General features: G+C 43.1%; 1 protein-coding gene across 1 annotated transcript in view; it reads left to right on the forward strand.

The window, feature by feature from the left end:
- Positions 1-26,863, forward strand: part of SLC7A14 (solute carrier family 7 member 14) — a 162,950-nt gene that overhangs the window by 116,759 nt on the left and 19,328 nt on the right. The window contains exons 3-7 of the mRNA XM_066241237.1: positions 7,450-7,686; positions 9,451-9,668; positions 19,565-19,711; positions 22,441-22,649; positions 24,823-25,700. Coding sequence (XP_066097334.1) covers positions 7,450-7,686; positions 9,451-9,668; positions 19,565-19,711; positions 22,441-22,649; positions 24,823-25,700 — 1,689 coding nt within the window. The remainder of the gene's footprint in view (positions 1-7,449; positions 7,687-9,450; positions 9,669-19,564; positions 19,712-22,440; positions 22,650-24,822; positions 25,701-26,863) is intronic.

A 26,863-nucleotide genomic window follows, 5' to 3' on the forward strand; every position in this document is an offset into this window, starting at 1 on the left:
TTTTTTAAGGGTGGTTACCATTAAGTAATGAAAAGGGTACCTACCATATTCATTGTAGTACCTTATCTTATAAGTATTTCTGCACTTCATCATCCTTTGCTACTGTTAATCTCCATCCTCTCCCCCCTTTTTTTCCTTTGTTGTCACAGTTTAAGTTTGGTTTTATTGTGTTCTTGGTGGAGCTGTTACTTGTGGTGTTTTTTTCTTTTGTTCTTTGAATCTGGTTGGAAAACCCCCCTTAGTATTTCCTGGAGTGGGGGCTTTCTGTTGATAAATTCTCTCATCTTTTCTGTATTTGTGAATGTTTTTATATCTCCTTCATACTTGAAAGATAGCTTTGATGGGTATAGTATTCTTGGCTGAAAGTTCCTCTCTTTCAGGGCTTTAAATATTGGGGTCCACTCTCTTCTAGCTTGTAGAGTTTCTGCTGAGAAATCTGATGATAATCTAATAGGCCTTCCTTTATATGTTGTACTCTTCTTTTCCCTGGCTGCCTTGAGAATTTTTTCTTTGTCATTGTTTTGTGTCATCTTTATTATGATGTGCCTTGGAGTGGGTTTGTTGGGGTTAAGAAAACTTGGTGTTCTGTTTGCTTCTTGAATTTGAGGCTTTAGTTCCTTCCACAGGCTTGGGAAGTTCTCGTCTATTATTTGTTTGAGTATATTCTCCATTCCATTTTCTTTCTCTTCTCCCTCTGATATACCTATTATTCTTATGTTATTCTTTCTGATGGAGTCAGACAATTCCTGTAGGGCTTTCTCATTTTTTATTATTTTTGAGTCTCTTTCTTCTTCTCTCTGTTGTGCCTCAAGTTGTTTGTCTTCTATTTCACTAATCCTATCTTCAATCTGGGCTGTTCTGTTAGCTAAGCTTGTTACCTCGTTTTTCAGCTCGTGAATTGAGTTTTTCATTTCTGTTTGATTTGTTTTTATAGTTTCAATTTCCTTGGTAATATATTCTTTGTGTTCATTGAGTTGTTTTCTGATCTCCCTATATTGCCTTTCTGTGTTTTCTTGTATATCTCTGAGTATTTTTAAGATTTCTAGTTAAATTCTCTGTCATTTAGCTCCAAGGCTTCCAATATGTTAAGTCTTTTCTCCATAGATTTTTCCTCATCTAGCTGTGTTACCTCTCTTTCTTTTGTATCCATAATATTCGATTTCCTCTTTCTTATCGGCATCTGAGGGTGGTCTTATTGATAGCACTAATTAGAATTAATAAAGAGTAAAAAGAAAAAAAAAAAAGGGTAAAACACCCCACAAAAAAAAACAGTAATAATTTATTATTTCCCCCTTTTTTCTCTCTTCTCTTTCCCTCCTCTCCCCTCCTCAGGGAAATATCGTGCCTATAAAGGAGGGCCTGATTTGGGGTGAAGAGTTCAAGGGGCAAAAAAAGGGAGTAGGGACCTACTAAATGCAAAAAAAAAAAAAAAAAAAAAAGGAAGAAAATCTTAGACAAGCATAAGATGATTTGCTTGTAAGTGATGGTCAACTAAGAGATATAATGAGAGGGATAAGAGGGAATCAGAAAAAAGGACCAAAAAAGAATAATAAAGAAGAAAAAATAAAAATAATAAGTAAAAATCTGTTGTATTAAGTGGAGCGAAGACTAAATACAATGGAGACCTTGGGTTGGGAGGACCCAAAATGCCACAAAAATAAACAAACAAGAGAAAAAAAAAATAAAAACAAAAGCAAAAAAGAGAAATAAAACCAAAAAAAAGCCTTGAGTCCCAAATTAACTAATTTGTTCATGATTGAGGATTATATGGGAGGAAAGTAAAATGAGAAAAGAAAAAACAAATAGAAAGGAAAAAATAAGAAAAAGAGAAAAACGAAGGAAGAAATAAAATAGGAGGAGAAAAAAACAAAATAAAGCAAGACAAAAAAAAAAACAAAAGAGGAGAGAGTGAGAGTTAAGTGTTTTGGAGTATAACCTTAAAGGAGGGTGAGGATGAAGAAGAAAAATAAAATGCAACACTCATGGGTAGTGTAGTTCAAGAAAGGGGAAGCATAAGATGGGCAGAGAATAGAAGGACCGAGGTGGAGGAAATAAAGGCAAAAAGATAGAAGAAACAAGCAACAACAACAACAACAAAAAAAAAATTAGTGGATCAAGTTGTAAAGTCTGTGGGTTTTTCTTGATTTTGAGAGGTTAACTTCTTCCTTTTTCTTTTCTCTCCCTCTTCCTAGTCGGTGACTCTGTACCCCAGGCTCTGCCCCTGTGTCACTCTTAGTTAGGGATTTGCAGTTGATGGGATTCTATGGCAATGTCATATAATTGGCTTTAGTCTTGCTGGAAGTAAAGGCTTGTTGGCGTTTGCAGGGTCCAACGATGAGAGAGTTTGCTTTCCTGGATTCTCTCTCCTAGTCCCCCCTTCCTGAATTAGTAGCCTGGTGATCCAGCTATAAGGCTGCAACTGCTTCTGCCTGGGGAGTAAGAGGCTCAAAGAGCTGGGAAATCCCCACTCTATCCCCACTCAGTGCAAGGCTTTGGGAAAGGCTCTGACAGTCAGGGCCTCCAGTGTAATCAGGCGGGGGTGGGAGTCAATTGTTGTCAAGGTGACTGTTCAGCGCCTATCATTTAGTTGGACCTCTCAACCCAGGCTTTCCACACTTTGTAGCCTGTTTTTGCAGGGAAGAAGAGGCACTAGTCTCTGCTTACGACTAGTGTAGTATAGACCTTATTATCTGCCAAGTCCTTCTTGTTAGCGTTTATCCCTGAATATGGAGGCTCTATCAATCAGAAGTTGCCCCCGCCCCTTTAGCGAGAGGCACTAAAAAATATCACGCCTCTTGTCTTGGATCGCTGAACTGAGAGAGATCTTATCAATTAGAACCGAGGGTGCGCAGATTTTATGGGTTAAGCTAATTTCAGTGATTGGGTCGCAGCTGTGTTTCCGAAGGTATTTTAGGCTGCCTGCGCGCACCCCTCCCCCAACGCTTGATTGTTAGCTTGAATGGCTGGGTGAGGTGCCCTGCCCACGGAGAGAATCTCCCAAGCCTCTCCTGCTCGCCCCACCGCTGGCGGCTGGACCGCACCAGGCGCAGGATAATGGAGCCCCCTGGGTGTGCGGGCCAGTAGGGCGCCCTGGGCGCGTGGAATGCCCAAGGCACGCGCGCGAATGGGGCGCTCAGGGCACCGGTGGCCGGCGACCCCCACTCGCAGTGTGCGGGCCGCTGGGAACGTCAGCAGTGCTCAACCGGACCGGGCGCACGCGCAGCTGCTCGCGGTGGCGGTTCGCGGGGGCTCGGGGCAGCTCGCGGTGGCGGTTCGCGGGGGTTTGCGGCGGCTCGCGGGCTCGCGGCGGCTCGCGGTTCCCAAGTATATGGGCTGACTCACCGCGGGCGCACTCCCTGGCGGCTTGAATGAGCGTCGCTGCGGTAGCTTCCTCCACACCCTCGTCTCTCAGATTCAAGTGATAACAGTCCTTTTGCTTTCAGTTTGTGTGGAACTCCGGAATGCTCCGAGGATAAATTTTTCTGTTTCTAGTTGATAAATTTGTTGTGATTTAGGGGAGAGCTGTCGGACGCGCTTCTCATGGCGCCATTTCCGTGACGTCACTCGGACATGTTTTCTTTGAACATATGTACCCTGATTTATTGATGTCACCCTAGTAAAATTAATTTAAAAAAAAGAAGAAAGAAAAATAACTTTTAATAAAAAAATATTTATTTCAATGTGTGAATGCTGGGGCATAAGTACATTAGGAGACATAATGAAATCATCAGATGTTTTTTGTCATCTGTAGAACTGCTACAAATGCAAGTGCTATAGATGCATTCACATAAGAGTGATGCTTAGTGTTCAAAGACCTGAGTTATGTTGTTATGGATAATGTAGTTTTTCCAAAATGATGACCAACTCTTGTTAAATTTCAAACAAAACAAATTACAACTTTCCCTTAATTTACCATGTTGTTATAGTCCTGGAAAATTCACTCTTTATATAAAGCTATAGGGGGGGGGAAGGCTCAGAAATAATAAACAGATTTTTATTTGCGTGCCTGTCCTATAAGACATTTGACAATGTTTCATTCTGTGAGATAGTCTCACACATTGCCGAATATCTAACAGCCTAGTCCTCTGCCTATTTAAAGGAGCTTGTGCCCACAATTATGAGAACCATAGACACTCCTGCAGATTTCCAGAATTTAAACCCAAGGAGGCAGTAACACCTTTGCTGAGAACCATTGGTTTAAAGTATTTTCTACAGAGCTTCCCCCATTGACTCAGACTCTAGTTTTAAACCAAAGAACAATAGCACTAGAAGGTACCTTGAATCTTGTCTAACTGACCCCGTCATTTTTATCTATGTGAGGTAAATAACTTGTTCTTATATACTCGGTTACTAAATAATCTAGGATAAAAGCCAAGATTTCCTTTTCAGTAGTTTTTATTTCTTTCTTCCTGAATAGAAAATACTCTTGAATTTGTCTTCCTTACACATCAGGTATTTGAAAATGATTGAATGACTCACTGCATTTTCCAGTTTTTAACAGGATATTTGGGGTTGAAATCACTTACTTTGCACCACAGAGTTTTTATTTATTTATTTATTTATTTATTTATTTATTTATTTATTTTTATTTAGAAAATTAATTTTAACAGGTTGACATTGATCAATAAGTGTACACAGATTTCAGGCAAACATCACTTCATCATTTAAATAGTCAATTATGTTGTATATCTATTACCTAAAGCCAAATCATTTTCCATCACCTCATATTTGTCCCTCTTTACACCCTTCCCCCAATCTCCCCTCTCCTGTATCTTCCTCCCCCTGGTAACTACTACAGCATTATTCACAGTGGCCAAGACATAGAAACAACCAAAATGCCCCTTGATAGAGGACTGGATATAGAAGATGTGGTACATATATACAATGGAATACTATTCAACCATAAGAAATAGGGCATTTACGACAACCACAGAGCTTTAATGTCAGCTGGGATACTCTTTACTGTCTGCTCTACCAGAAGCCTGAATTCCTACATACAAATAAATGAGAAAGATAAAAACTATTATAAATTCCCTTACAATGGGCTCAAAAGAATGATTATTGAGAGCAGAAATTGTCTTACATAGTTAGTGGCTAATTGATTTTCTCACCGTTCTCCCCTACCTCCAGTCCACGATCCACGCAAGACCTTGGGAGATGAATGACTAAGATTCTATATGTTCCTGCACTTTGAACAGTCTGAGTCAGGGCAGTCAGAGGCTGGTCCCTTCCTAAGACTTACTGAAGTCTTGGATATTCGGTTCTGATGGTGAATTGAGTATTTTAAATTTTGATTTAGCAGATCAAACATTAAGAGGAGAACTTTGATTGCACAAAGACACTGATAGCATATAAGAGATACTGGGTAAAGTTGCAGATCCTACACCCAATAGAAGTCTGTTTCTTCCTAATCCCTTCCGCATGCTGCACTATAAATAACTTATTCTGTATGTGCAAACTCACCTCTCTTCAGAAGGAAAGAACTCAAAAGTTGTCCAAGTGAAAAAATATCATCAGGTCCTCATAGTTGGTGTTTATGCACTCTACAATTTTCTCAACAAAGTGCTCCTAAGGTCTTCCTTCCCAGACCACATCCTCTTAATTTTAGACTCACTCTAACAATTCAAACATCAGGTGTTAGGAGCAGCGATTTAGAAAGGAGGGGGTTTGGCTACTCAGGATCAGCCTTGAGATCTCCAGGAAGGAGATAGAAAACTTTCACATAGTGGAGGGAGGGAGGCTGACATAGGAACTCAAAATAAATAGCAGCCTAGGCCGTTTAACGCAGGGACAGATGGCTTTGCTAGCCCTCAGAGCATCTCCAAAACACAGAACAGCATGGAAATTGATGTAAAAGAAAAGTTAGATTATGTTCAGTATATTTCGCAGCAAAATTCAATATATCAATAGCAGGTAAAATCCTAGAGTGATGGAGCAGGAAGATCCTTCAGGGTGCATCCCAGTCCAATTCCTTTATTTTACAAAGAAGGAAACAAAATGTAAAAGTGGAACAGGTTCCAAGTAGAGTTGAGACAGCAGTGTGGGCCAGCTGGCCCAGGGCTCCTTCCATACGGACACCCTGACAACTGACACCCCGAGAGGAAGGAAAAGAGGCGTTGCATCACATGTCATCGTACACTGTGTCGTTGCTTTTGCAATCTCTGCTTCTGCTTCTTTGCACAGATTTTTCTTTCCTTCTAAAGGAGAATAAATCTGCTCTCTTTATTTGGAAAAAAAATGAACTATTGGTCCCTGATTTGTGATGAAAGAGCTTCAAGGTTGGCCCTTAACAAAATTGGGACTGATGGTGAAGCTGACTTTGAGTTCATCAGACATCCGCCTACATCCCACTCCTGCTGTGTTTCCTCCACGCTGTCCTACATCTGTCCACCACCGTGGCACCCCACCTGCTGGCCCAACATCCAGAGCTCCTAGCACAATATAGGAAACTCTGCCAAGTCCCGGAAGTCTGGTGTATTCCCAGTCTGTCTAATTCTATCTCTAATTCCATTAAACAAAGAATGAGGCAATATACCAATGTGTTTCAAATATAAGTGGGGAACTCATTAAAATACAGATTCATGGTCCCCATCTCCTGAAATTATGATTCAACAGATGATTCTGGTGGAAGTGGGTCCTGACCCTCCCAGTCCCCGCCCCCACACACACTTCCATCACACTGTCTCTCTCTGCCATGTCTTTGCCTCATAGTCCACCTTCTTTGTCTAATTAATTCCTGTATACGCTCAAGACCAGCTGACGTACACATCTCTCATCCTGCTCTCACTCCTGCATATTCCATGCCACTGAGCTTGCACAGCCCAGCATATGTGCTGGTTTTCTGGTTCATCTCCCTCTGAGAGCAAGGCCACGTCTCACTTGTCGTTTTTTATTCCCAGCATTTATCAGCCTGCCAGACACAAAAGAAGCACTTTAAAAGTGTCCATTAAATTATCTTTTGCATGTGCTCAATTTCCTCATCAACAACAAGTCATTTATTAATATTTGAATTTTTTATCAGTCCCTTAAAGATAGTAAAAGATTTTCATGAATCACTCGAAGCATCACTCTCAAATGAGATGCATCTTCTGCAATATGTAAATAGTTGTGAGGATCCTAATGAATTAGGCTCATGTTCACTCATATATCTGACACCTAAGAAATAATGATAGACACACATATAAGTGGGAATTTTTCTAAGTAAAGAAGATCGGTTTCTAATAATTTCTTAGAATTAGTTCTGATCTCCTTCCAGGCATTCAGGTTAAAAAGTTTTTCAGAAGTGAGGTTAGAATACATTACTGGCTTTGTCCTGATTCACAGACACAAAACTGTGGGTATTTGTTCTACAATTTCAGGGATTCCTAAGATTTCCCACCCAGTGTGGTCAGCCCCCAGAGGTCAGCCCGTCTCCAGCAGTCCACCACTGTGTGTGTTTGTCCCATGCAGGTGTTTGCTATGCAGAGTTTGGAGTCCGCGTCCCAAAGACCACAGGGTCGGCCTACACCTATAGCTATGTCACTGTCGGGGAGTTCGTGGCATTTTTCATCGGCTGGAACCTGATCCTGGAGTACCTGATTGGCACTGCAGCTGGCGCCAGTGCTCTGAGCAGCATGTTTGACTCACTGGCAAACCACACCTTCAGCCGCTGGATGGTAGACAGCGTGGGAACCCTCAACGGCCTGGGTGAGGCTGCCAGATCCTCTCGCCCCAAAAGGCAAAGTTGCTGAGCCAAATGAATGGGTTCCCCTTTCAGGAAGCAGTTTAGCAAAATGTACCAACAGCCTTAAGTATGTCTTTTTTTTGTCCAAAATAATTTTCCCTGTGATTCTATCCTAAGGATATCAGTCTAATTTTTGTAAAGCTTTCTACAAAAACAAGTTCATCACAGCCTTATGTATAATAACAAAAGATTAGAAATAGCTAATGACTAAGTAAATTGTGAATGCATATCATGTAGCTAGAAATTAAAAGAACGACTAGGAAAACTGTTGTAATAACATTGAATGTTTTAATGTAATGGCATGTGACAAAGGATACAAATTGTACATGTATCGTGTTAATAACTATATAAAAATAAAACTAATGCAGTAAGAAAAACTCTAAGGAACAGCTCCAGTGGTTTCCTCAGAAAATTTTTTAAATTTTTCATAAATAAGCATGTGTTAATTTTTCAATGAAAAAAACTATTTTAAAATATATTTTTTAAATGAAAAAAATGGATTGCAGTCTAGTAGAGGTCAAGGATGGGTAATGGAACTGAGTGAACACTGACCACCAGAAGCTCACATAAAAATCATCTTGCGACAGGCTGTAGCCATCACTGGCCACCCACTTTCCATCCTGACATCTGACTTTATCCTTTCACATTCATGGGAAGTTAAGCATTAGTTAAGGAAGTTTTGGGGTCCTGTGCCAAAACATCCAGGGACTGATTCTGTGGCTCTGTACCCTTGATAGAGGACTGGATATAGAAGATGTGGTACATATATACAATGGAATACTATTCAACCATAAGAAATAGGGCATTTACGACAACCACAGAGCTTTAATGTCAGCTGGGATACTCTTTACTGTCTGCGCTACTGCAAGCCTGAGTTCCTACATACAAATAAATGAGAAAGATTAAAACTATTATAAATTCCCTTACAATCGGCTCAAAAGAATGATTATTGAGAGCAGAAATTGTCTTACATAGTTAACTTTGGTGACCCTAACTCAGAAGAACTGACAAAAATGCTGAGTACCCACCTACCTTGAGAAGATAAACAAGTAGGAAGTCCACATCTCTTCAGAATACTGATTTCATAGAATTTGAAGTCTGCTAGGGTCCTCCAAAATCAGAAAGGTGCAACTGAAACCCAGGAGCCTAACTGCCGAGACAGTGCCTTTTCCAGTCAATAGGGGGCAGGAGTCCACAGGCCAACAGGCAAGACCTAGCAGGCAGGGCGTGTTCGTTCACTGCTCATACACGGAAACGGAAAGAACACTCTTCTTCCAATAGTTCTCAAAGACACACATTTTAATTTTTTTTAATAAAAGAATTGCTGAAATGGAAAGCAACATTCATGGACTGTAAAGTGAATAAGAATGAAGATAAAACAGTTTTCAAATAACACGTTAGACTTATATATATATCCCAAATATCCCAAGACAGTCCTAACTTCAAATGTCCTGTGCCATGGTTCCACAGGGCTCTTGTAATTGTCATATCATGTATCCCAATTTTAGGTTCAGGATATCAGGTCATGTTACCTATATACCAAAACCGCGCGCGCATGCGCGCGCGCGCACACACACACACACACACACACACACACAGAGGGTTTCTTCTCCAATCATGACAAACTTACTACCCTTCTCAGAGCTGAGTGCTGATATCCCGGGATGGAGCTGAGAGTTTACAGGCTTTCTTTCCCTCTGATGTTAACTCATGTCTTCCCCCTTTAGGGAAAGGAGAAGAATCATACCCGGACTTTCTGGCTCTGGTAATCGCGGTCATCGTCACCATCATTGTTGCGCTGGGGGTGAAGAACTCTGTGGGCTTCAACAACGTCCTCAATGTGCTAAACCTGGCAGTGTGGGTGTTCATCATGATTGCGGGCCTCTTCTTCATCAATGGCAAATACTGGGCTGAGGGCCAGTTCTTGCCCCACGGCTGGTCAGGGGTAAGTTCATTCGTAAATCCTGGTGCACTTGTTGTATGTTCTGCCTTCCACGTCATGAAGAGTCTGAGACATGTTTTTGGGAAAATGTTGCTATTTCATAACTTTCATGCTGCCCTTTTTATCACCTTTCATTGGAATATTCTGGAGAAATGGCTTTTATTTTATTTGTTTCACAAACATTTAGTAAGATCCAATTTAAAAATAACAGTAATAGATTTAGTGTGTTGGTCCCTTGCAATAGCTTAATATTAAGTGCTTTGCATGTAATACCTTATTTAATCTTCCACATAGACTTGCAAGGAAATACTAACATTCTAGAGTTGCATATTTTTTTTAAAAACTTACACTCAGAGAGGTCAAGTGGCTTCCTAAAGCATAGAGTATAGGTGAGCACAACGGACACAAAGCCAGAACTGTCTGATTCCAAACTTCTAGAATCTCCCTACAATCTATTCAGATGACAGGCAGACTGTAAATAAATAGAGCAGTAAGGGAAGTCAGGAGAGTGAATGGCTGGGGAAGGGATAAGTGTTTCCTGGGTATGGAACTAGGGACAAGCAGTTTCTAAATCGAATCCCAATGTTTGACCCAAGGTGGCAAGTCCCTCTGGGGTCTGATGGCAGTTGAGAGGGAATTTATATCAGTGCAGAATATAAATTCCATTCCAGCGGCTTAGTTCACACAGAGAAGTCCACGTGGTGCAGTCTGGGGTTGGCAAGACAGTGGGCTGGACAATAAGGACATTGTCAGGTCTTACCTCTGTGACAAGTAGTTCTAAGTCATACCTGGCTTCTTTCTTTAGGAAGACTAAAAATGCTTACTTTATGGGATAATTGGTATAATTCACCAGCCATTCTTTTTTTTTTTTAATAGTAAAACATAAATCAGAGAATTTTGAGCTGAAAGGGGACTAACTCTTCATTTAATGGGTAAAGAAACCAAGGCCAAGAGCGGCAAACCTGCTTAGGATGTTGGCAGGAGCAAGTCCAAGATGCCACCAGTTTTGCTTTTGTAGCTTTTTCTTAGACTGTTTCCCCTCCAGGATATTCAGGGAGCAGAAATCTCTCTTGGAAAACACTCAAAATAACTTGTTATTCTGAACCATGCCATGCTGTGCAATGCAGAGAAATAAGCAAGAAAGCCGTTTCAGCCAAGATTTCTAGTCTCTGCTTATCTGTAAGAATTCCACAGAACCACAAAGTTCATTCTGCCTACTTGAAATGAGTAAATCCTGAAACTGGTTAAAACCAGACAAGACAAAGAACCACTGTTGATCCCATTGTGGATCCCCAAATCTCTATTTTCTTATGATACAAATCGTTCCTTTCCTATCAAGTAAGAGAAACAACAAATTATAAAAGTGACAAAGAAAGAATGTTTTTCCGGAACTCATTGAATTTTCATCATAGCACACAAAAAATGTTCTCACCATTTTCTTAACAATGTAAGAAATTTTTGGGTCATGGATTTACTGTAAGACTTTGGCCAACAGCTAACTTCTGTGCTTTCAGGTTCTCTCAACTATCAAGTGGAAAAACTAATTGTACCGAATGTTTTCAAAAGAAAATAAAATATTGGGTGTTTTTATGTGCACATCATATGTTTAATAATAGTGCTAATGACAGGAGAGAGGGGCTAGAATTTATCCACTACTGCTAGGTGCTCTATGAATTGTGCATTGTTCTCTATGAATATTATTTCATTCTTATAACAGAACTTGAATGCAGGTGCTGCTATCTCCAACTTACAGATGGAGGATCCAAGGCTCAGAGAGGCTTGGTAACTTGCCAGAGGTCATTTTGCTAGTCAATACCAGGGCTGAAATTCCTGCCCAGGTCTGGGGGCTCCAATACCCTTTCTACTACCTTATTGTTTTGTGCATGATGACCCTCCCTTCTGAAGCTTCTTTAAAAATGTAAGTAATCTGACAGGTTATATTTTTATTTCCTTTAAGCTTTCCCAAAGTCACAGAGTCATGGAACTGGAAAGAGCATTCAGAGATAGTCCCTTTTCTTACCGTCAAATGGAAGTATAGTTAAACCAGCCCAGGCCAATGTGCATTGTTTACTAAGACATCATGTCAGAGCAATTCAAATACTTAATTATCTGTATCGTGTTAAGTTTTCAAAATCTTCCTAAGAGCTTACCAGAACAGTATCCACCATCGTCTAGGTCCCAGGTGACAACTGGAGAGAGTTAACACCCTCCCCGTCGATATTCATTGCCCAGGCGGAAGATGAGTCTTTCAGTCTTTCCTCCTGTGCTTTGCGCTGTGGTCCCTACCCTCTTCAGGGGTCTTCTCTTCCCTTCTTTGGGGCTCCATGTCCTTCCCCAGTCAGGAGCCTGCTTCATCAAGGGAGGAGCTCATCAAGGCAGCCTTAGAGGCTGCCATTTACACATCCCAGATTCTTACCAGCTTTCATAGTGAGGAATGATGCTCAGTAATCAGCCATAAGAAAAGAGAAGATTCCATTCCTAGCACTTAACAATTTCCTTATGACAAACTCTTCCATATACAGTTTGCCTTTAATCTTCACAACAACACTGCAAAATAAGTATCATGACCTCCACATTTACATCAAAATAACTGAAGGTTAGGCTACAGATCTCAATCACAGAAGAGTTGAAATGCGATCCCAGCCCTGAATGAGCCAAAGTCCTTATTTATGTACTCCTTATTTATGTACTCCATTTATGTACTGCTGGTAGCAGACACATGGGACCAATTGTCTTTTTGTACCTTTGGCCACTGACTGTACTCCAACCCAAACCTACTACCTTGAGTAGGCTTGCCATTGGCCACCAAAAGAAATTGAGCTGCATGTTTGTTTGTTTTGTGAGAGGGACAGACAGGGACAGAAAGGAAAGGAGAGAAATGAGAAGCATCAACTAGTAGTTGAGGCACTTTGGTTGTTTATTGATTGCTTTCTCATACGTGCCTTGTCTCAGGGGCTCCAGCAAAGCAAGAGACCCCTTGCTCAAGCCAGTGACATTAGCTTAAATGAGCAACTTCGGGCTTCAAATCAGCAACCTTTGGGCTCAAGCCAGTGACCATGGGGTCGTGTCTATGATACCGTACTCAAGCCAATGAATCACGCTCAAGCTGGAGAGCTCATGCTCAAACCAGCGACCTCAGGGTTTCAAACCTGGGTCATTCACAACACAGGTTGATGCTCTATCCACTGCAACACTACCTGGTCAGATTGGGCTGCAATTTTGGATTTTTTACTGCTATCCATTTTTTCCTACAGGATATTCAAATATATACTCTAGTGGCAGTGACTAAAAGCATCATCTGAGCACAAAAGACATCCCAGTGTGAAGATGTTGCTGACTCATCCTCTCTGCTCTCTGCCTACCCTTGTGTTTCTGTGTAGTGAGTTTCCTCTCTGGAGAACTGGCCTGGACCTGTTCTTTCCCAACTTTGGTTTCAGCTCACTCTTCCAGTCCAGCAAAGCCACTTTAAACATAAATCCTATTTTTTAAGGTCTGACACCTTCTCAGGAGCATTTCATCTACCACATTAATAAACACTCCCTACTTTGTTATCTTACAATTGTCAACAAAAGTAAGTTGCCTATTTAGCAGCTGCATGAATCTTCTCACTCCTTAGGGAGAACCTGAGCGACCCTAGCGAGGATTCAGAGATCCAATCCGCTTTACTTTTCAGTCACTTTGGGTAGGATAGGATGGAGGGAATCATTGTGTAGGGGGTGCTTTATAAAGGACACCATTACATGACTTGAAACACAATTCTCCAGTGCTTTGAAAGGGTTAATGAGCAATCTACCTTCTGGCTATGGACACCTTATAAACCTACTCTATCCCTGCTCTAACTACTTCCTTCCAAAGAAAATAGCTTAAAAAATGGTTTACTCACTCACAGGCCCTGGGTCAAATGCTTCTTTGGTCTTGAAGAGCTTAAGAACAACAAACATTTGTTTCCCTCCTATCAAGTAACTGTTGGCCCTCTGCTGAACCCCTGCTTCCACCTGCAAATCCTCAGCCCCTGAACATTGTTGGATGTGTATTCCCTGCATGTTATTTGTTCTTGATGCTATCTTACAGTTTTTTCTCTAACCAAATAAGATGCTCTATCAGCAAAAATAGCTCCCAGGAAAATGGTCCATGGCAAGTATTTGTAGGGAAAGCTGACAGACTCCAAACAAAGAAAAAGTTCTTTTTTGTGTTTTCCACATTTGAATCCATTTGTTGGAATCTATTACCACATTCTGCTGTCACTGTAAACAGGCCACTAATAGAGAGCATGAGCATGGTAGAAAATGCTATTAAAGTTGTAGTTTTGTCTTTTTACCTTGTGAGTGCATTATATAAAGATGCCTAATTATCTCCTAGACATCTGGCAGATTGACCAAGGCATGACATGGAGGGCGGCCTCATCCTAATGTCCTTCCATATCGGCCAGGCACAGGGGGTCAGTTTTTAGGGACCCCACACACTGAGAGGAACAGGCTACTAACGACATTGCTCTTGACAACTAAGGCAGCAGCCCTCCAGCAACCGAGGTGCACGCTGCTTCCCCGCGGGGTTCTACAGAGGCACAGACAGATCTGGATCGTCTGGCTGAGCAGCTATACCAGGTTTACTTTGGCAAACAATTTCCACTAATGTCATCAAATTCAAAAGTCAGTTCTATTTTTTATTTATGTAAAACATTGAAGGAAAGTTAGAATAAAGTACCAATGACCCCAGTCAAACAGCTACACACAGACACACACCTTCGGCCCCCAGTGCTGTTGGCACCACTCCCCTCCAGGTACCACACATCCTTTCCCGTGTGGAGGAACCCTATCGTAAATACCAGTGCTGTTGGCACCACTCCCCTCCAGGTACCACACATCCTTTCCCGTGTGGAGGAACCCTATCGTAAATACCAGTGCTGTTGGCACCACTCCCCTCCAGGTACCACACATCCTTTCCCGTGTGGAGGAACCCTATCGTAAATACCAGTGCTGTTGGCACCACTCCCCTCCAGGTACCACACATCCTTTCCCGTGTGGAGGAACCCTATCATAAATACCTGTGGCCAGATCGGAACCTGGATAAGTGGAAAGCCATTTTTGTGGTTACTTCAGTAGAGATACACCCATACACAGTTTTATTTCATGGCTCCTGTGTATTCACCAGTCAGGGATCACTTGTTTGCAAGAAAGAAAAACTAATTCAAGTGAAAAGGTGACCTTATTTGCTAATTCTATTGTCTCCTCTTTGATAATCTGTTTTTTAATCTATATCTTGTTAGGCTCCGGTCTGTTTGATCTTGGCAGGAGTACTGGTTTCTCTCCCTTGGGCTTCACTCCCCAGATTCATTCTCCACCCTTCAAACTCTGTTCTGTGCTCCAGAAGACCCCTGCCAATGTTTTTTAAAATGATACAGATATTTATTGATTTTATTCAGCTTGTTAACACAGTCAAAGTTGTATTTCGGGTTGTGCAGGATCCTCGAGACTTCAAGCTCCATATAGTCAAGCTCAGAAGGTGAGAAGGAGATCAGAAGGTGAGAAGAGAGCAAGGCCAGAGTATTTCTTCCTCACTCCCTCCCAGCCTTAGCCTCCATAACCCCCTCATTGAAATAAGTTCATTTGAATCATCTCAGTTCAATTGTTTCCTGCCTAATGCAGTAGAGCAGAGGTCCCCAAACTATGGCCCGCGGGCAGCATGCAGCCCCCTGAGGCCATTTATCCAGCCCCGCTGCACTTCCGGAAAGGGCACCTCTTTCATTGGTGGTCAGTGGGAGGAGCACATAGTTCCCATTGAAATACTGGTCAGTTTGTTGATTTAAATTTACTTGTTCTTTATTTTAAATATTGTATTTGTTCCCGTTTTGTTTTTTACTTTAAAATAAGATATGTGCAGTGTGCATAGGGATTTGTTCATAGTTTTTTTTTATAGTCCGGCCCTCCAATGGTCTGAGGAACAGTGAACTGGCCCCCTGTGTAAAAAGTTTGGGGACTCCTGCGTAGAGCCTTCCAACATACTACCTTTGATTCATCCATCTTTCTTTGACCATAATTGCTTTCTAGTTCTCTGTATGCAAATTCAGGCCAGCAGGCATTTTCTTTGCAAACTTATTCTCTCTCTTCCTAGCTTGATTATAGTTAACTTTCTGGTATCTAATTATTATTAGCAGTTGCCATCTATTCTTCCACTCACTTGGAAAACAGTAGCATTTATGTTCTTTAAAATGATACAGATATTTATTGATTTTATTCAGCTTGTTAACATGGTCAAAGTTGTATTTGGGGTTGTGCAGGATCCTCGAGACTTCAAGCTCCACATAGTCAAGCTCAGAGTGCTTTTTTGTCATTTCTGTCTCCACATCACCAAGCACAGTGCCTGGCTGGCTGATGTGAACAGTTAATAAATACATGTCAAGAACAAGAAGAATGAGGTGGAGGAGAAGAAATTTGTACCCTTGGGTTTCATCTGTTCTAGAAAAACTTACAATAGTTACAAAAAGTTCTCCCAGTAAAATCTAATGTTTATTGAGTACTGAATTCTAGGACTACAGTTTGTGATTTTTATCTCATTTAATTCTTTTAACAACACTATGAACTAAATGCTATCATAATCTGCATTGAAGTGATAAAGAAACTGGGCTCCAAGAGGTTAGGGACTTGTTCTTGGTCACCAACCTTGTATGTGGCAGAACTGGTCTAAGTCTGAAGCCTACAAAGTCTGTACTCCTAACCAAATCTGACTCCACCCACATGCATGGCTCCAGGATTCCCTCGGGAGCCTGCAGTGCACCTCTTCTCCAACCGCCGCATAGTCCAGACCTCACAATTGAAAGGTGTCTTCTATGACTTCCCCTAAGTCTTCTCTTCTTCAAGTTAGACATCCCCAGGTCCCCAGGTGTTCTTCACATGGTGTAGTTTACAGACCTCTCACTTTTTTCTAAGGAAGACTTGCCCCAAAATTCTTATTTAAGACCCTCCTACCTTACTTCCCTCAGCAGTGATCTCTTCTAGTATCTATGACCTTTCGATTCGACTCAGAACTGATCACACCAAATAAGCATGGAACTGCTGTAGTCCTGGGCCATCCTAATAGGGAACACTGCACCTTCAGACTGACTGTCACAACAGGCCACTATATGATTTACAAGATGTTTGTGTGTGTGTGGAATGTGTGTATGTGTGTGTATGTGTGTGTAGACAAGTGTTAAAGGAAGAGAAAGCAAGACTTGTTTTCTGGAAGCTGTCTTTTTTTTTAAGTGAGAAAAAGGGAAATAGAAAGATAGACTCCCACATGCACCGAGACAGGAATTCACATGGCAACCCTCATCTGGAGCTGATGCTCGAATCAACAGAGCTATCTTCAGCACCTGAGTTCTACGCTCAGACAAACTAAGCTATCCTCAGCACCCAGGGCCTACACTCAAACCAATTAACCCACCGGCTGCAAGAGGGGGAGAGAGAGAGAAAAAGGAGAGGGAGGGGAAGAGAAGCTGATAGTGGCTTTTTTTTTTTAATTCAGTGAAAGCAGGGGAGGAAAAGACAGATTCCTGCATGCTCCCTGACCAGGATCCACCTGGCGAGCCCACTAGGGTGTGATGCTTTGCCCATCTGGGACTATTGCTCCCTTGCTCCAAACAAGCTTTTCTTAACACCTAAGGCAAAGGCCATGGAGCCATCTTTAGCACCCAGGGTCAATTCGCTCCAATCGTGCCATGGCTGCAGGAGGGGTAGAGAGAGATAGAAGCAAGAGGGGGAGGGGTGCAGAAGCAGATGGGTGCTTCTCCTGTGTGACCTAACCAGAAATCAAACCCTGGACATCCACACACCGGGCCAATGCTCTACTGCTGAGCCAACTAGCCAGGGCCAAAGCTGTCTTAAAGCAAGACTTTTCTTGATTGGGGCAGCTTAGCGAGCCTGTAATCCCAGCATTGGTTTAACCTTATGGAACAGAAACGTTTTCTAGATAGGTGAAAACAAGCACATTCCCAAACCTGTGAGCCTCCTTGTAGATGTGTTTTCTCTCCTTGTATAAAGGCTAAAAGATATTTTGCATGCCCTGAAATGAAAGATTTCATTGGAGTGAAATTGGAGTTATCTCCTATCCCGGAAAGTAGCTCTCTAACAATAGAACTGCTTGTTTCAGAAGTTCTTTCTACCTGAGTTATTAGAATGGGTCAGGAGTTCTCAGATTTTTTGGTCCATGGACTCCTAAGCAGTCTGGTGAGGCCTGCAGACCCCTCTGAGAATTGTGTTTATAAATGAGTAACCTAATTACATAGGAAATTTTAAAAAATTAATTATATTGAAATACAGTTATAAAAATATTTTTAAATTGTGATATAACATGGTGCTTCTTTATTAATACATTAAATATTAATATGTATATCTAGTAACTGTTATCATTTGAAGTAGCAATGAGTACAGCTGACCTTCTACGATCTCTGCAATGACCCTAAGATGGTAAAAAAATGATTGCTATTAGTGGCAAGGTCAGGTGCACTGAGTGCACCTGCACTCACAGCTGAAAGAAATGCTAGCATTCGGTCAGAGGCTAGTGAAAATAAAGATGCCGTACTTTCTCAACAAAATTCGCCATCCCCTGAATATCATGGAGCCTCGGTTAAGATCTCCCAGTCAGGGAACGGAAACATTAGAATCCTACTGGGAGGGACAATAGAAGAGACCGACTCATCTTATAGATGAGTAAAGGTTACTTTTGAAGGTTGGAGACTTTCAATATTGTGATGTATCTTGTAAATTCTAGTATTTAGTATTTTGTTTTTTACTTTGAAAAGTCAGTGGAAAAATTAAGAGTGAAGATTTAGGGGCAAGTGTCTGCTTGGCATGTTTTGAATTTCATAATTTATAAACGAAATATGCAGAAAAGGAAAAAATATATATATATAGTCTACAAAGATCCTCACTCCTGGACCCCTGGCTAGAGCTTAACTATTGCCAAGTCCCTTCACCCCATACTCACAAGTTTAGAAAAATCCCTCTTACCTTCCTCTAAAAGTCCATCCCTAAGCATTCAGAGGCACGTGTTTTACTTTCACCAGATAATGAGGATGAGGATACTAAGGTAGGGAAACTTCATTTACACTTCAGTCAATTCTTTGAAAGAAAGTAACACACTGCTCAATGGAAGATTTTCACTGACATCTTGATTTATCAAGTCCCAACCATCCTTGGAATAGTGCAAGTTCCCGACAGACAGACATCTAGTACATGTCACCGGATATCATCTCCCAGCTTTACCCAGCCTCAGAAGTTCTCTTGCGTTATAGGCCAACTAAATCTCTGAAGCCCCCAAAAGAAGCAGAAAAATCAAAACATCTCTACCTGTCTTCCCTTGGAAGATAATAGAATATCTGGAGATTTGAAAATCTTTTCTATCATCTCCAATCTAGAGGTTACCATAGAGATGATCTATCAGAGGCACGAATAGTCATGTGGACAGAACAGTTCTTGTACAGACATCAGAGCCCACTACACTCAAAGCAGAAGCACCCACCTCCCCACGTTTACAAGCACCCCCTAAGGGTAGTCATACAGCCCCTGGTTGTGGTTGAGAACCACTGGATAAAAGCACAAAGAGGTTAATGAGTTCTCCCAAGCCAACTTAGTGATTTTTTATAACCTTACTTATTTCCAAACATGATTTGAATGTGTTGAATGACTAGTTTTTATTTGGGCATAATTCCTATCTCCATTTTATACATGAGGGAATGGCCCAGTGCCACACAGGTAGAAAGTAGAGGAGATAAGAACTTGGGTGTTTAGCACAAGTCTTACCATGTTACCCCTTCTGCCACTCAGTAATGTCTGCAGGCATCAGGCAATCGTAGGTTCCATGTGTAAAGCCCTGATGCTTCCCTGACACTCTGAGTCTGATGAATGTCATCATCCTTCCAGGTGCTGCAAGGAGCAGCCACATGTTTCTACGCTTTCATTGGTTTTGACATCATCGCCACCACCGGAGAGGAAGCCAAAAATCCCAACACATCCATCCCTTATGCTATCACCGCCTCCCTGGTCATCTGCCTGACAGCATATGTATCTGTAAGTATTGAATGCTTGTGGGACCCTCTCATGACCTTTTCATATTTGACCTTAAAATGTGGCTCTGGGACTGAGTTCCCTTCTCTCAGGAAGTGATCCTTCTTTGTGCCCTTGGTATTTGTATACATGTGTCCATGTTACCTATATCCTCACCACTGATGACAAGATGAAAATCAGTACTCCAAACTAGAGATGGGAGAAGCCCCGGGCTCTCGCTTCAGCCGCGGCCTCTGAGTCTCCATCCCCAACTGCTCTATATGCAGGCTCTTGGTCTCTGCTGCTGCCCCAGGATGGTGGGGAGTGGGCCGCCGTCCAAGGAACTCAGATCATAGGCTGGCAGTAACGGGTGGGTGTGCGAGCAGAGGCATTGTGGGCCTCTGTGCAGCCTCCTCAATGCTCTTCTGTCTTCTGGGAGCTTCCTGGCAATGAAGAGGCGATGCTCCCCCAGAATCAGCAGAGAGTGCATCATCCTCTGGAGACGCTCTTCTCCTTCAATCCTGGGGGCAGTGCAATTTCTTTCTGCTGTTGCTTCATTCTACCGGAGCTCAAGCTCACCCCTTAGGGTTTCCCCATCAAGGGTTGTCCTCAGAATAAAGCCTTCAGCCTTGTGTCCTCAGGATCACACCCTGAAATGCTCCTCACACTTTTGATGTGTCATCTCTCCCTCCCACCTTAGAATTTCTATCACAGAAGACAGTTCAGCCACATACAAGAGCTCCCTCAGTCCCGATAAAGGGAAGAACCAGATGACAAGCCATTAAGTGTGTGGTTACACAAACACCTCAGACCCTGAGGGTCCCACTCACTTCAAGTCACCCTGCTTAGGAAAGAGTAGCAGCTGGGGTACCCCTGCAAGCCCTGAGGCACTGCGGCCGTGGCTCCAAAGCACTCCTCCCCCCCCCAGGAAAAAAAAAGAAAAAGAAAACATCTTTAGCAACCACCTAAATAAGCCAGGCCAATAGATTGTAAAGGCAAGCTACAAAACAGGATTGTCCTAGAAAGGAAAGGAAAACACAAGAGCAGCTTTGGATGTGGTTTTGGGTGTCAATTGCCCACTAAAATGTTTGTGGGTAAATCATTTATCACCTCCCACTGTGCACACGCAATACAGATGGCTTCATCTTACCTATGTCCTGATTATCACTATAGACAGAGTGCTCAGGGAGGGGTGGTGCTGGCAGGGGGGTGAGCAGAGACACTCTGCTCTGTATTTCCCTCTTATTCCTCCCTTAAACCTCCCCCTCCTTCAGGGGCCAACCCTTGCAGCACACATAATAAAGTTAATAATCATGGCTCCATCCTTAAAATAGCACTTTGTAGACTGCGGAGTACTTCCATGCATCGACCAACCATTTGCCTACCTGATCTAAAGTGGGTAGGAGACTCAACACAAATTGCTATAAGATCAATCCACTCTCCTGCAGCCCAGCCCACTCCACTCCCAAAAGGCCCATTGCAAGTGGTGACACTGCTGGGAAATATTCATTTAGAATGCGTGAGCCTCAGCCATGCCTCAGGAGCTGTTTGTCCTGTGCTGGTCAGCAAGCTGCCATCCCACCACCAGAAGAGCTCAGTTGCTGGGCTGTGGTAGTACATGCTGCTGTCCTCCCTAATGGCCCATGGCTTCACTGCAGGATCTTGGCTCCTGAGGAAAAGGCAAAGAAGTGATCTCGAAATGTACTCCCCTCTTCGTTCAGGCTCTGAAGTCCCTTCCGGACGCCAGCACTGGCCTTTGCAGGCCAGGGCACCCTGGCCACATGACCGGAGGCTCCATGGCCTGAGGCCATTCTGAAGGGAAGGATGTTATGGCAGATCTATAATGACTGGATGGAGATAGGTCCTGGTTAAGTGATTCCTGATTAAGAAAAGCCACGTGGTCTTCTAGCTCAGAGGAGACCTGGATTCCATCTTGATGCCATAATTTGTTTATTGGCCTGCCTGGCTCCTGGCACTGAGCTACAGGAAACAATTGGAAATATGAGTCCTCATCTGGGTCTTTCCAATTTTTTGGCCATGGATCTCCTACACACGGATCTTTGGAGTTTTTATCTCTGGTCTTTGGGGTGACAGGAGCACTGTTAAGACCCTGTAGGACCCTGAAAGTATAAAGGAAAGGAAAGGCCTGTTCGCGTGGGCAGGGTGCTCGTGGTCACTGCCGGGCCTTCGCTCCAGTGCCTGTGCTGCAGTGCCTCCTGCCTGGCAGTGTCTGCCCTTCATTGAGCTGCCAGTAGCTCTGCTTTCATGGAGCTGAAATGCCTGCAGACCCATTGAGAGATAGTAGAGATTATCTGGTCTAGTCTAATAAATCCACATGTGGGGAGAAAACACGGAAACTAAGAGCTCCAGAAGCCAAATGGTTGGTCTAAAGCAGTGATCGGCAAACTTATTGGTCAACAGAGCCACAGTACAAAAAAAAGATTGAAATTTCTTTTGAGAGCCAAATTTTTTAAACTTAAACTATATAGGTAGGTACATTCCTTATCGAGGGAGCGCCCATACGTGGTATTTTTGGAAGAGCCACACTCAAGGGGCCAAAGAGCTGCATTTGGTTCGCGAGCCGCGGTTTGCCAACCAGGGGTTTAAAGCAAAGGCATGTGCCAGGACGGGGCAGGTCCAAACCGCCGTGCAGGCCTCTGTCTCCAGGCCCTGGGCTCTTCCTCGCCTAAGGGACACACACCCATGCTGTCAGTCACCTCTACCTCCAGCCATGTTTTCTCTTGTTTTAACAGGTGAGCATGATCTTAACTCTGATGGTGCCATATTATGCCATTGACACAGAATCCCCACTCATGGAGATGTTTGTGACTCATGGGTTTTATGCTGCGAAATTTGTAGTGGCCATTGGGTCGGTTGCAGGACTGACAGTCAGCTTGCTGGGCTCCCTCTTCCCCATGCCGAGAGTCATTTATGCCATGGCCGGTGATGGGCTCCTCTTCAGGTAAGGGCTGTGCTCTGTGGAACTGACTCTGTTTTGCCATGCTTTTAACAGGAGAATGTTACCCACTGTCAGCCTGAGTGCCTGTCACATGGACTGTGGAACTTGTCATATATCCTGGCAAAGAGTTTGAGGAAAGAGAGCTTAGGCCCTGAAACAGCTCCTCAGTTTGACTCTGAGTCCCTCAATCTAACAAACTGGTCTGTTTCTCTAACTTCCCTTCCCCTGTTTGATACTGTCTATTCCTTTGCAAAAATGGTGGGTGCCAAACCGCTACCCTGGGTGTCCTCCAGAGGGAAAAACCCATCTCTGGGACACCTTAGGCCTGCCCTCATGTTGAGACCCACGACCTGGCCCTCTCTCTACATAACCCCTCTGAAGTTGAAAAAGTTTAAGGTTATAATCAGAGAGAATAGTACCCCCTGAGCAGAACCTAATAATAGTACCAACAATAGCTACTATTCATTGATTATTTATATATCCCAGATACTTTATATACAGTATCCCATTTAGTCATCACAATAACTCTATTTTGCAGATGTGTATACTAGGTGAGTTTTAATAAAAAACAAAAAAACCTTGCTCCAAATCCCCCAGCTTCTGAGGGTGGGGACAGGATTTGAACCCAGGACTGTCTTACTCCAAAGACCAGACTTTTCACCACACCAATATAGTGGCACTTCTATCTTGACCATGAAGTGGCCTATGTGCCCACAGTAAAAAGGGAATGCTGGCCCATCTGTGGTTCCCAGTGCCCACCATCTGAGGGGCTGGCAGGCAAGGCATTCTCCCAGTGCACAAACAAGGAGTAAACCCTGAGAGCACGAGCTCTCAGGGGTGCAGCTCGGGGCTTTACTCTGCCATTGCTTGTCGTCTTCCGCTCCAGTTCCTCAGCCTACCCCTCGGGCTTCTGTGTGTGGGGAGCTGGACAGATCAGGAAGAATCTGCCGTGGTGGAGGTGTGAAAACTTCACACGTCCAAAAGGTTTTTCTGCTGTCAAAGGAAATTGAGAGGAAAGCTGCTGGGGCTCCCAGCACAGTTTATTGTCTTGTGTGAACCCTGAAGTAGGGGGAGTGGAGGGGAGGAGGAGGAGGGTCGTGAAGAGGTCGGGGACGTGTTTCAGGCCACGGGAGCTGCCGAGGGAGCGGCTGCCGTCGGTCGCCCTGCTGCTCTCCAGCCGGTAAGGGCTGAACCTGGCCTGCGTTTGTAAACGTAAGTTCTTAACTATTGTGCTGTCTTACCAGCTAAATCCCTGCCTCGCTGTAGAGCGGGCTTCTCCCACTGTAGCCTAAGTCAGACTCTGCAGGTTTTTTTAAGCAGTTTGTTGAACCCCAATCCCAGAGATGCTGATGTAGTAGGTCTTAGGTGAAACTATATATTGCTCACAAGCTCCAAGGCAATGCAGGTGCTGCTAACACATGGACCCCACTTTAGGTAACACAGGTCCTGAGGACCCCAAGCAGCCTTGTAACTTCTTCAACAATTGCTTCTTCCCCAGTGGAGCCCGGATTTCAAATTAGGTTTCTGAAATACCTCCTAAATTCAATCAACCCTTCACATTACATAATAGAGGAGGAACTTTAATAAAAAGTTCATCTCAAAACCAAGGATTTGGGAGTAAATTCTTGGCCCTGGCCAGTTGGCTCAGTGAAAGAGCATCAGCCTGGTGTATGTATGTCCCGGATTTGATTTCCAGTCAAGGCATACAGAAGAAGTGCCCATCTGCTTCTCCACCCCTCCACCCTTCTCTCTTTCTCTCTCTCTCTCTCTCTCTCTCTCTCTCCTGAAGCCATGGCTCGATTGCAACAAGTTGATCCTGGGCACTGAGGATGGCTCCATGGCCTTTGCCTTAGGCGCTAAAAAGAGCTTGGTTGCTGAGCAATGAAGCAACACCTCAAATCAGCAGAGTATTGCCCTGTAGGGAACTTATCAGGTGGATCCCAGTCAGGGTGCATGTGGGAATCTGTCTCTGCTTCCCCTCCTCTCACTGAGTAAAAAGAAAAAGTAAATTCTTTTAAAATTATGTTCCAGGGACCAAACCCTGGGGTAGGATTCCCAGCTGTATTTAAAGCACTGAATCCAGAAGTCAATTTGAGGGAAGGACCAGGAGGAATTAAGCCAAGAGTCAGTCACCATCTGTCACCCATGTTAACCTTGTGCTTCATTAACCCTCCAGGTTCCTGGCTCATGTGAGCTCCTACACAGAGACGCCAGTGGTGGCCTGCGTTGTGTCAGGGTTCCTGGCGGCTCTCCTCTCACTGTTAGTCAGCCTGAGAGATTTGATAGAGATGATGTCCATCGGCACACTCCTTGCCTACACCTTGGTCTCTGTCTGCGTCTTGCTTCTGCGATATCAACCAGAGAGTGACATTGATGGTTTTGTCAAGTTCTTGTCCGAGGAGCACACAAAGAAGAAGGAGGGCATTCTGGCTGACTGTGAGAAGGAAGTGTGTTCTCCTGTGAGTGAAGGGGAAGAGTTTTCTGGCCCTGCTACCAACACCTGTGGGGCCAAGAACTTGCCATCCTTGGGAGACAATGAGATGCTCATAGGGAAATCAGACAAGTCAACCTACAATGTCAATCACCCCAACTACGGCACTGTGGACATGACCACAGGCATAGAAGCCGATGAATCTGAAAACATTTATCTCATCAAGTTAAAAAAGCTGATCGGGCCCCGTTACTACACCATGAGGATCCGGTTGGGCCTTCCAGGCAAAATGGACAGGCCCACAGCAGCGACAGGACACATGGTGACCATCTGTGTGCTCCTGCTCTTCATCCTCATGTTCATCTTCTGCTCCTTCATCATCTTCGGTTCCAACTACATCTCAGAGCAGAGTTGGTGGGCCATTCTTCTGGTGGTTCTGATGGTGCTGCTGATCAGTGCCCTGGTGTTTGTGATCCTGCAGCAGCCAGAAAACCCCAAGAAGCTGCCCTATATGGCCCCCTGCCTCCCCTTTGTGCCTGCCTTTGCCATGCTGGTGAATATCTATCTCATGCTAAAGCTCTCCACCATCACATGGATCCGGTTTGCCGTCTGGTGCTTTGTGGGTAAGCAACTTCCTTTGGAGCCTTAAGAGTTCCCTTTTAAGGCATTGAACGGGCTTATCCCAAAATTGCCTTCTTGCTGAACTAGGCATTGCCATTCCAAGAGAAATCTGTCTGGTTCTATGGACCTTTGCTTTCTGCATGAGAGTCAAGAAAGCCAGTTGTACCCTTTCTGCCTGTTATGGTCTTGGTCATTGGTTCTGAAAATGATGCTGATCAATCCATCACTTTATTGAATACTATTTATTATGGGACATTCTTCTTATGGATAATTAATATCATAAAAAGTCCACTTTAAATTAATCCACACAAAAGGGGAGGAAAATAGCATAGAATAAGTGAGGGTGGGAAAAGTTGATTGATATTCTTAGAAACTAAAAATTATTTTTTAAAAGTATTTTACATTTGACATAATTAAATTAAAAGAGTAACTATGCCAAAAAATTTTCATGAGCAAAATACAAATTAAGTGTGGATTTTTTGGCACCATTTTTATGACAAAATTGCATTATGGCACCATTTAACATCTCTCAGTTCAGATTGACTTTCATATTTAAGAGTCTTTCATTTTTTTCCCAAGGTCTTTTTTTTTTTTTCAGCCTTTGATATCCCAATCATTCTCTTGGAAAGTACCCATCACACTATCATCCTTTTTCTGCTGATAACTGATAGGACCCTGGCAGGTCCACAGTTGCTTACAGCTTTGGGTATGACTTACAGTTGCTCTCTCTAAACTCACGTTCATCGCTTTCAGGAAGTTCTATACCTTTCCCAAGAGTTCTAATTTTTCTTTGTGGTCTATTTATATTATATGCACATTACATGTTTATTATATCTAACAATCACTGGAGCTCATGAGATGGCTGGGGATTGGTGCTAGTGGTGACTTGAGAGAGATACTTAAGTGAAAACTAATTTGAAAGTCCTTTAGGCACTATTTTTATGTTCCCTATACAACTTGGCAATTCCTAGGGTGTCTGGTAACAAATACTTAGCTAAGGGGGATCCGTAGTTGTTTTGAGGAGTAAGAATGTATAGAATAAGTAATCCCTGCCTTAAGGAGAGGCAAGGCAAATAGGTATGAATCCACTAGCCTGGGTGAGACAGTATGGAGACTCATCAATTAGTGAACCATCCAGTCATTGAGGTCAGAGATATGGGAGTTA

Source organism: Saccopteryx bilineata, chromosome 8 (genome assembly GCF_036850765.1).
Source record: "Saccopteryx bilineata isolate mSacBil1 chromosome 8, mSacBil1_pri_phased_curated, whole genome shotgun sequence".
NCBI classification, from domain to species: domain Eukaryota; kingdom Metazoa; phylum Chordata; class Mammalia; order Chiroptera; family Emballonuridae; genus Saccopteryx; species Saccopteryx bilineata.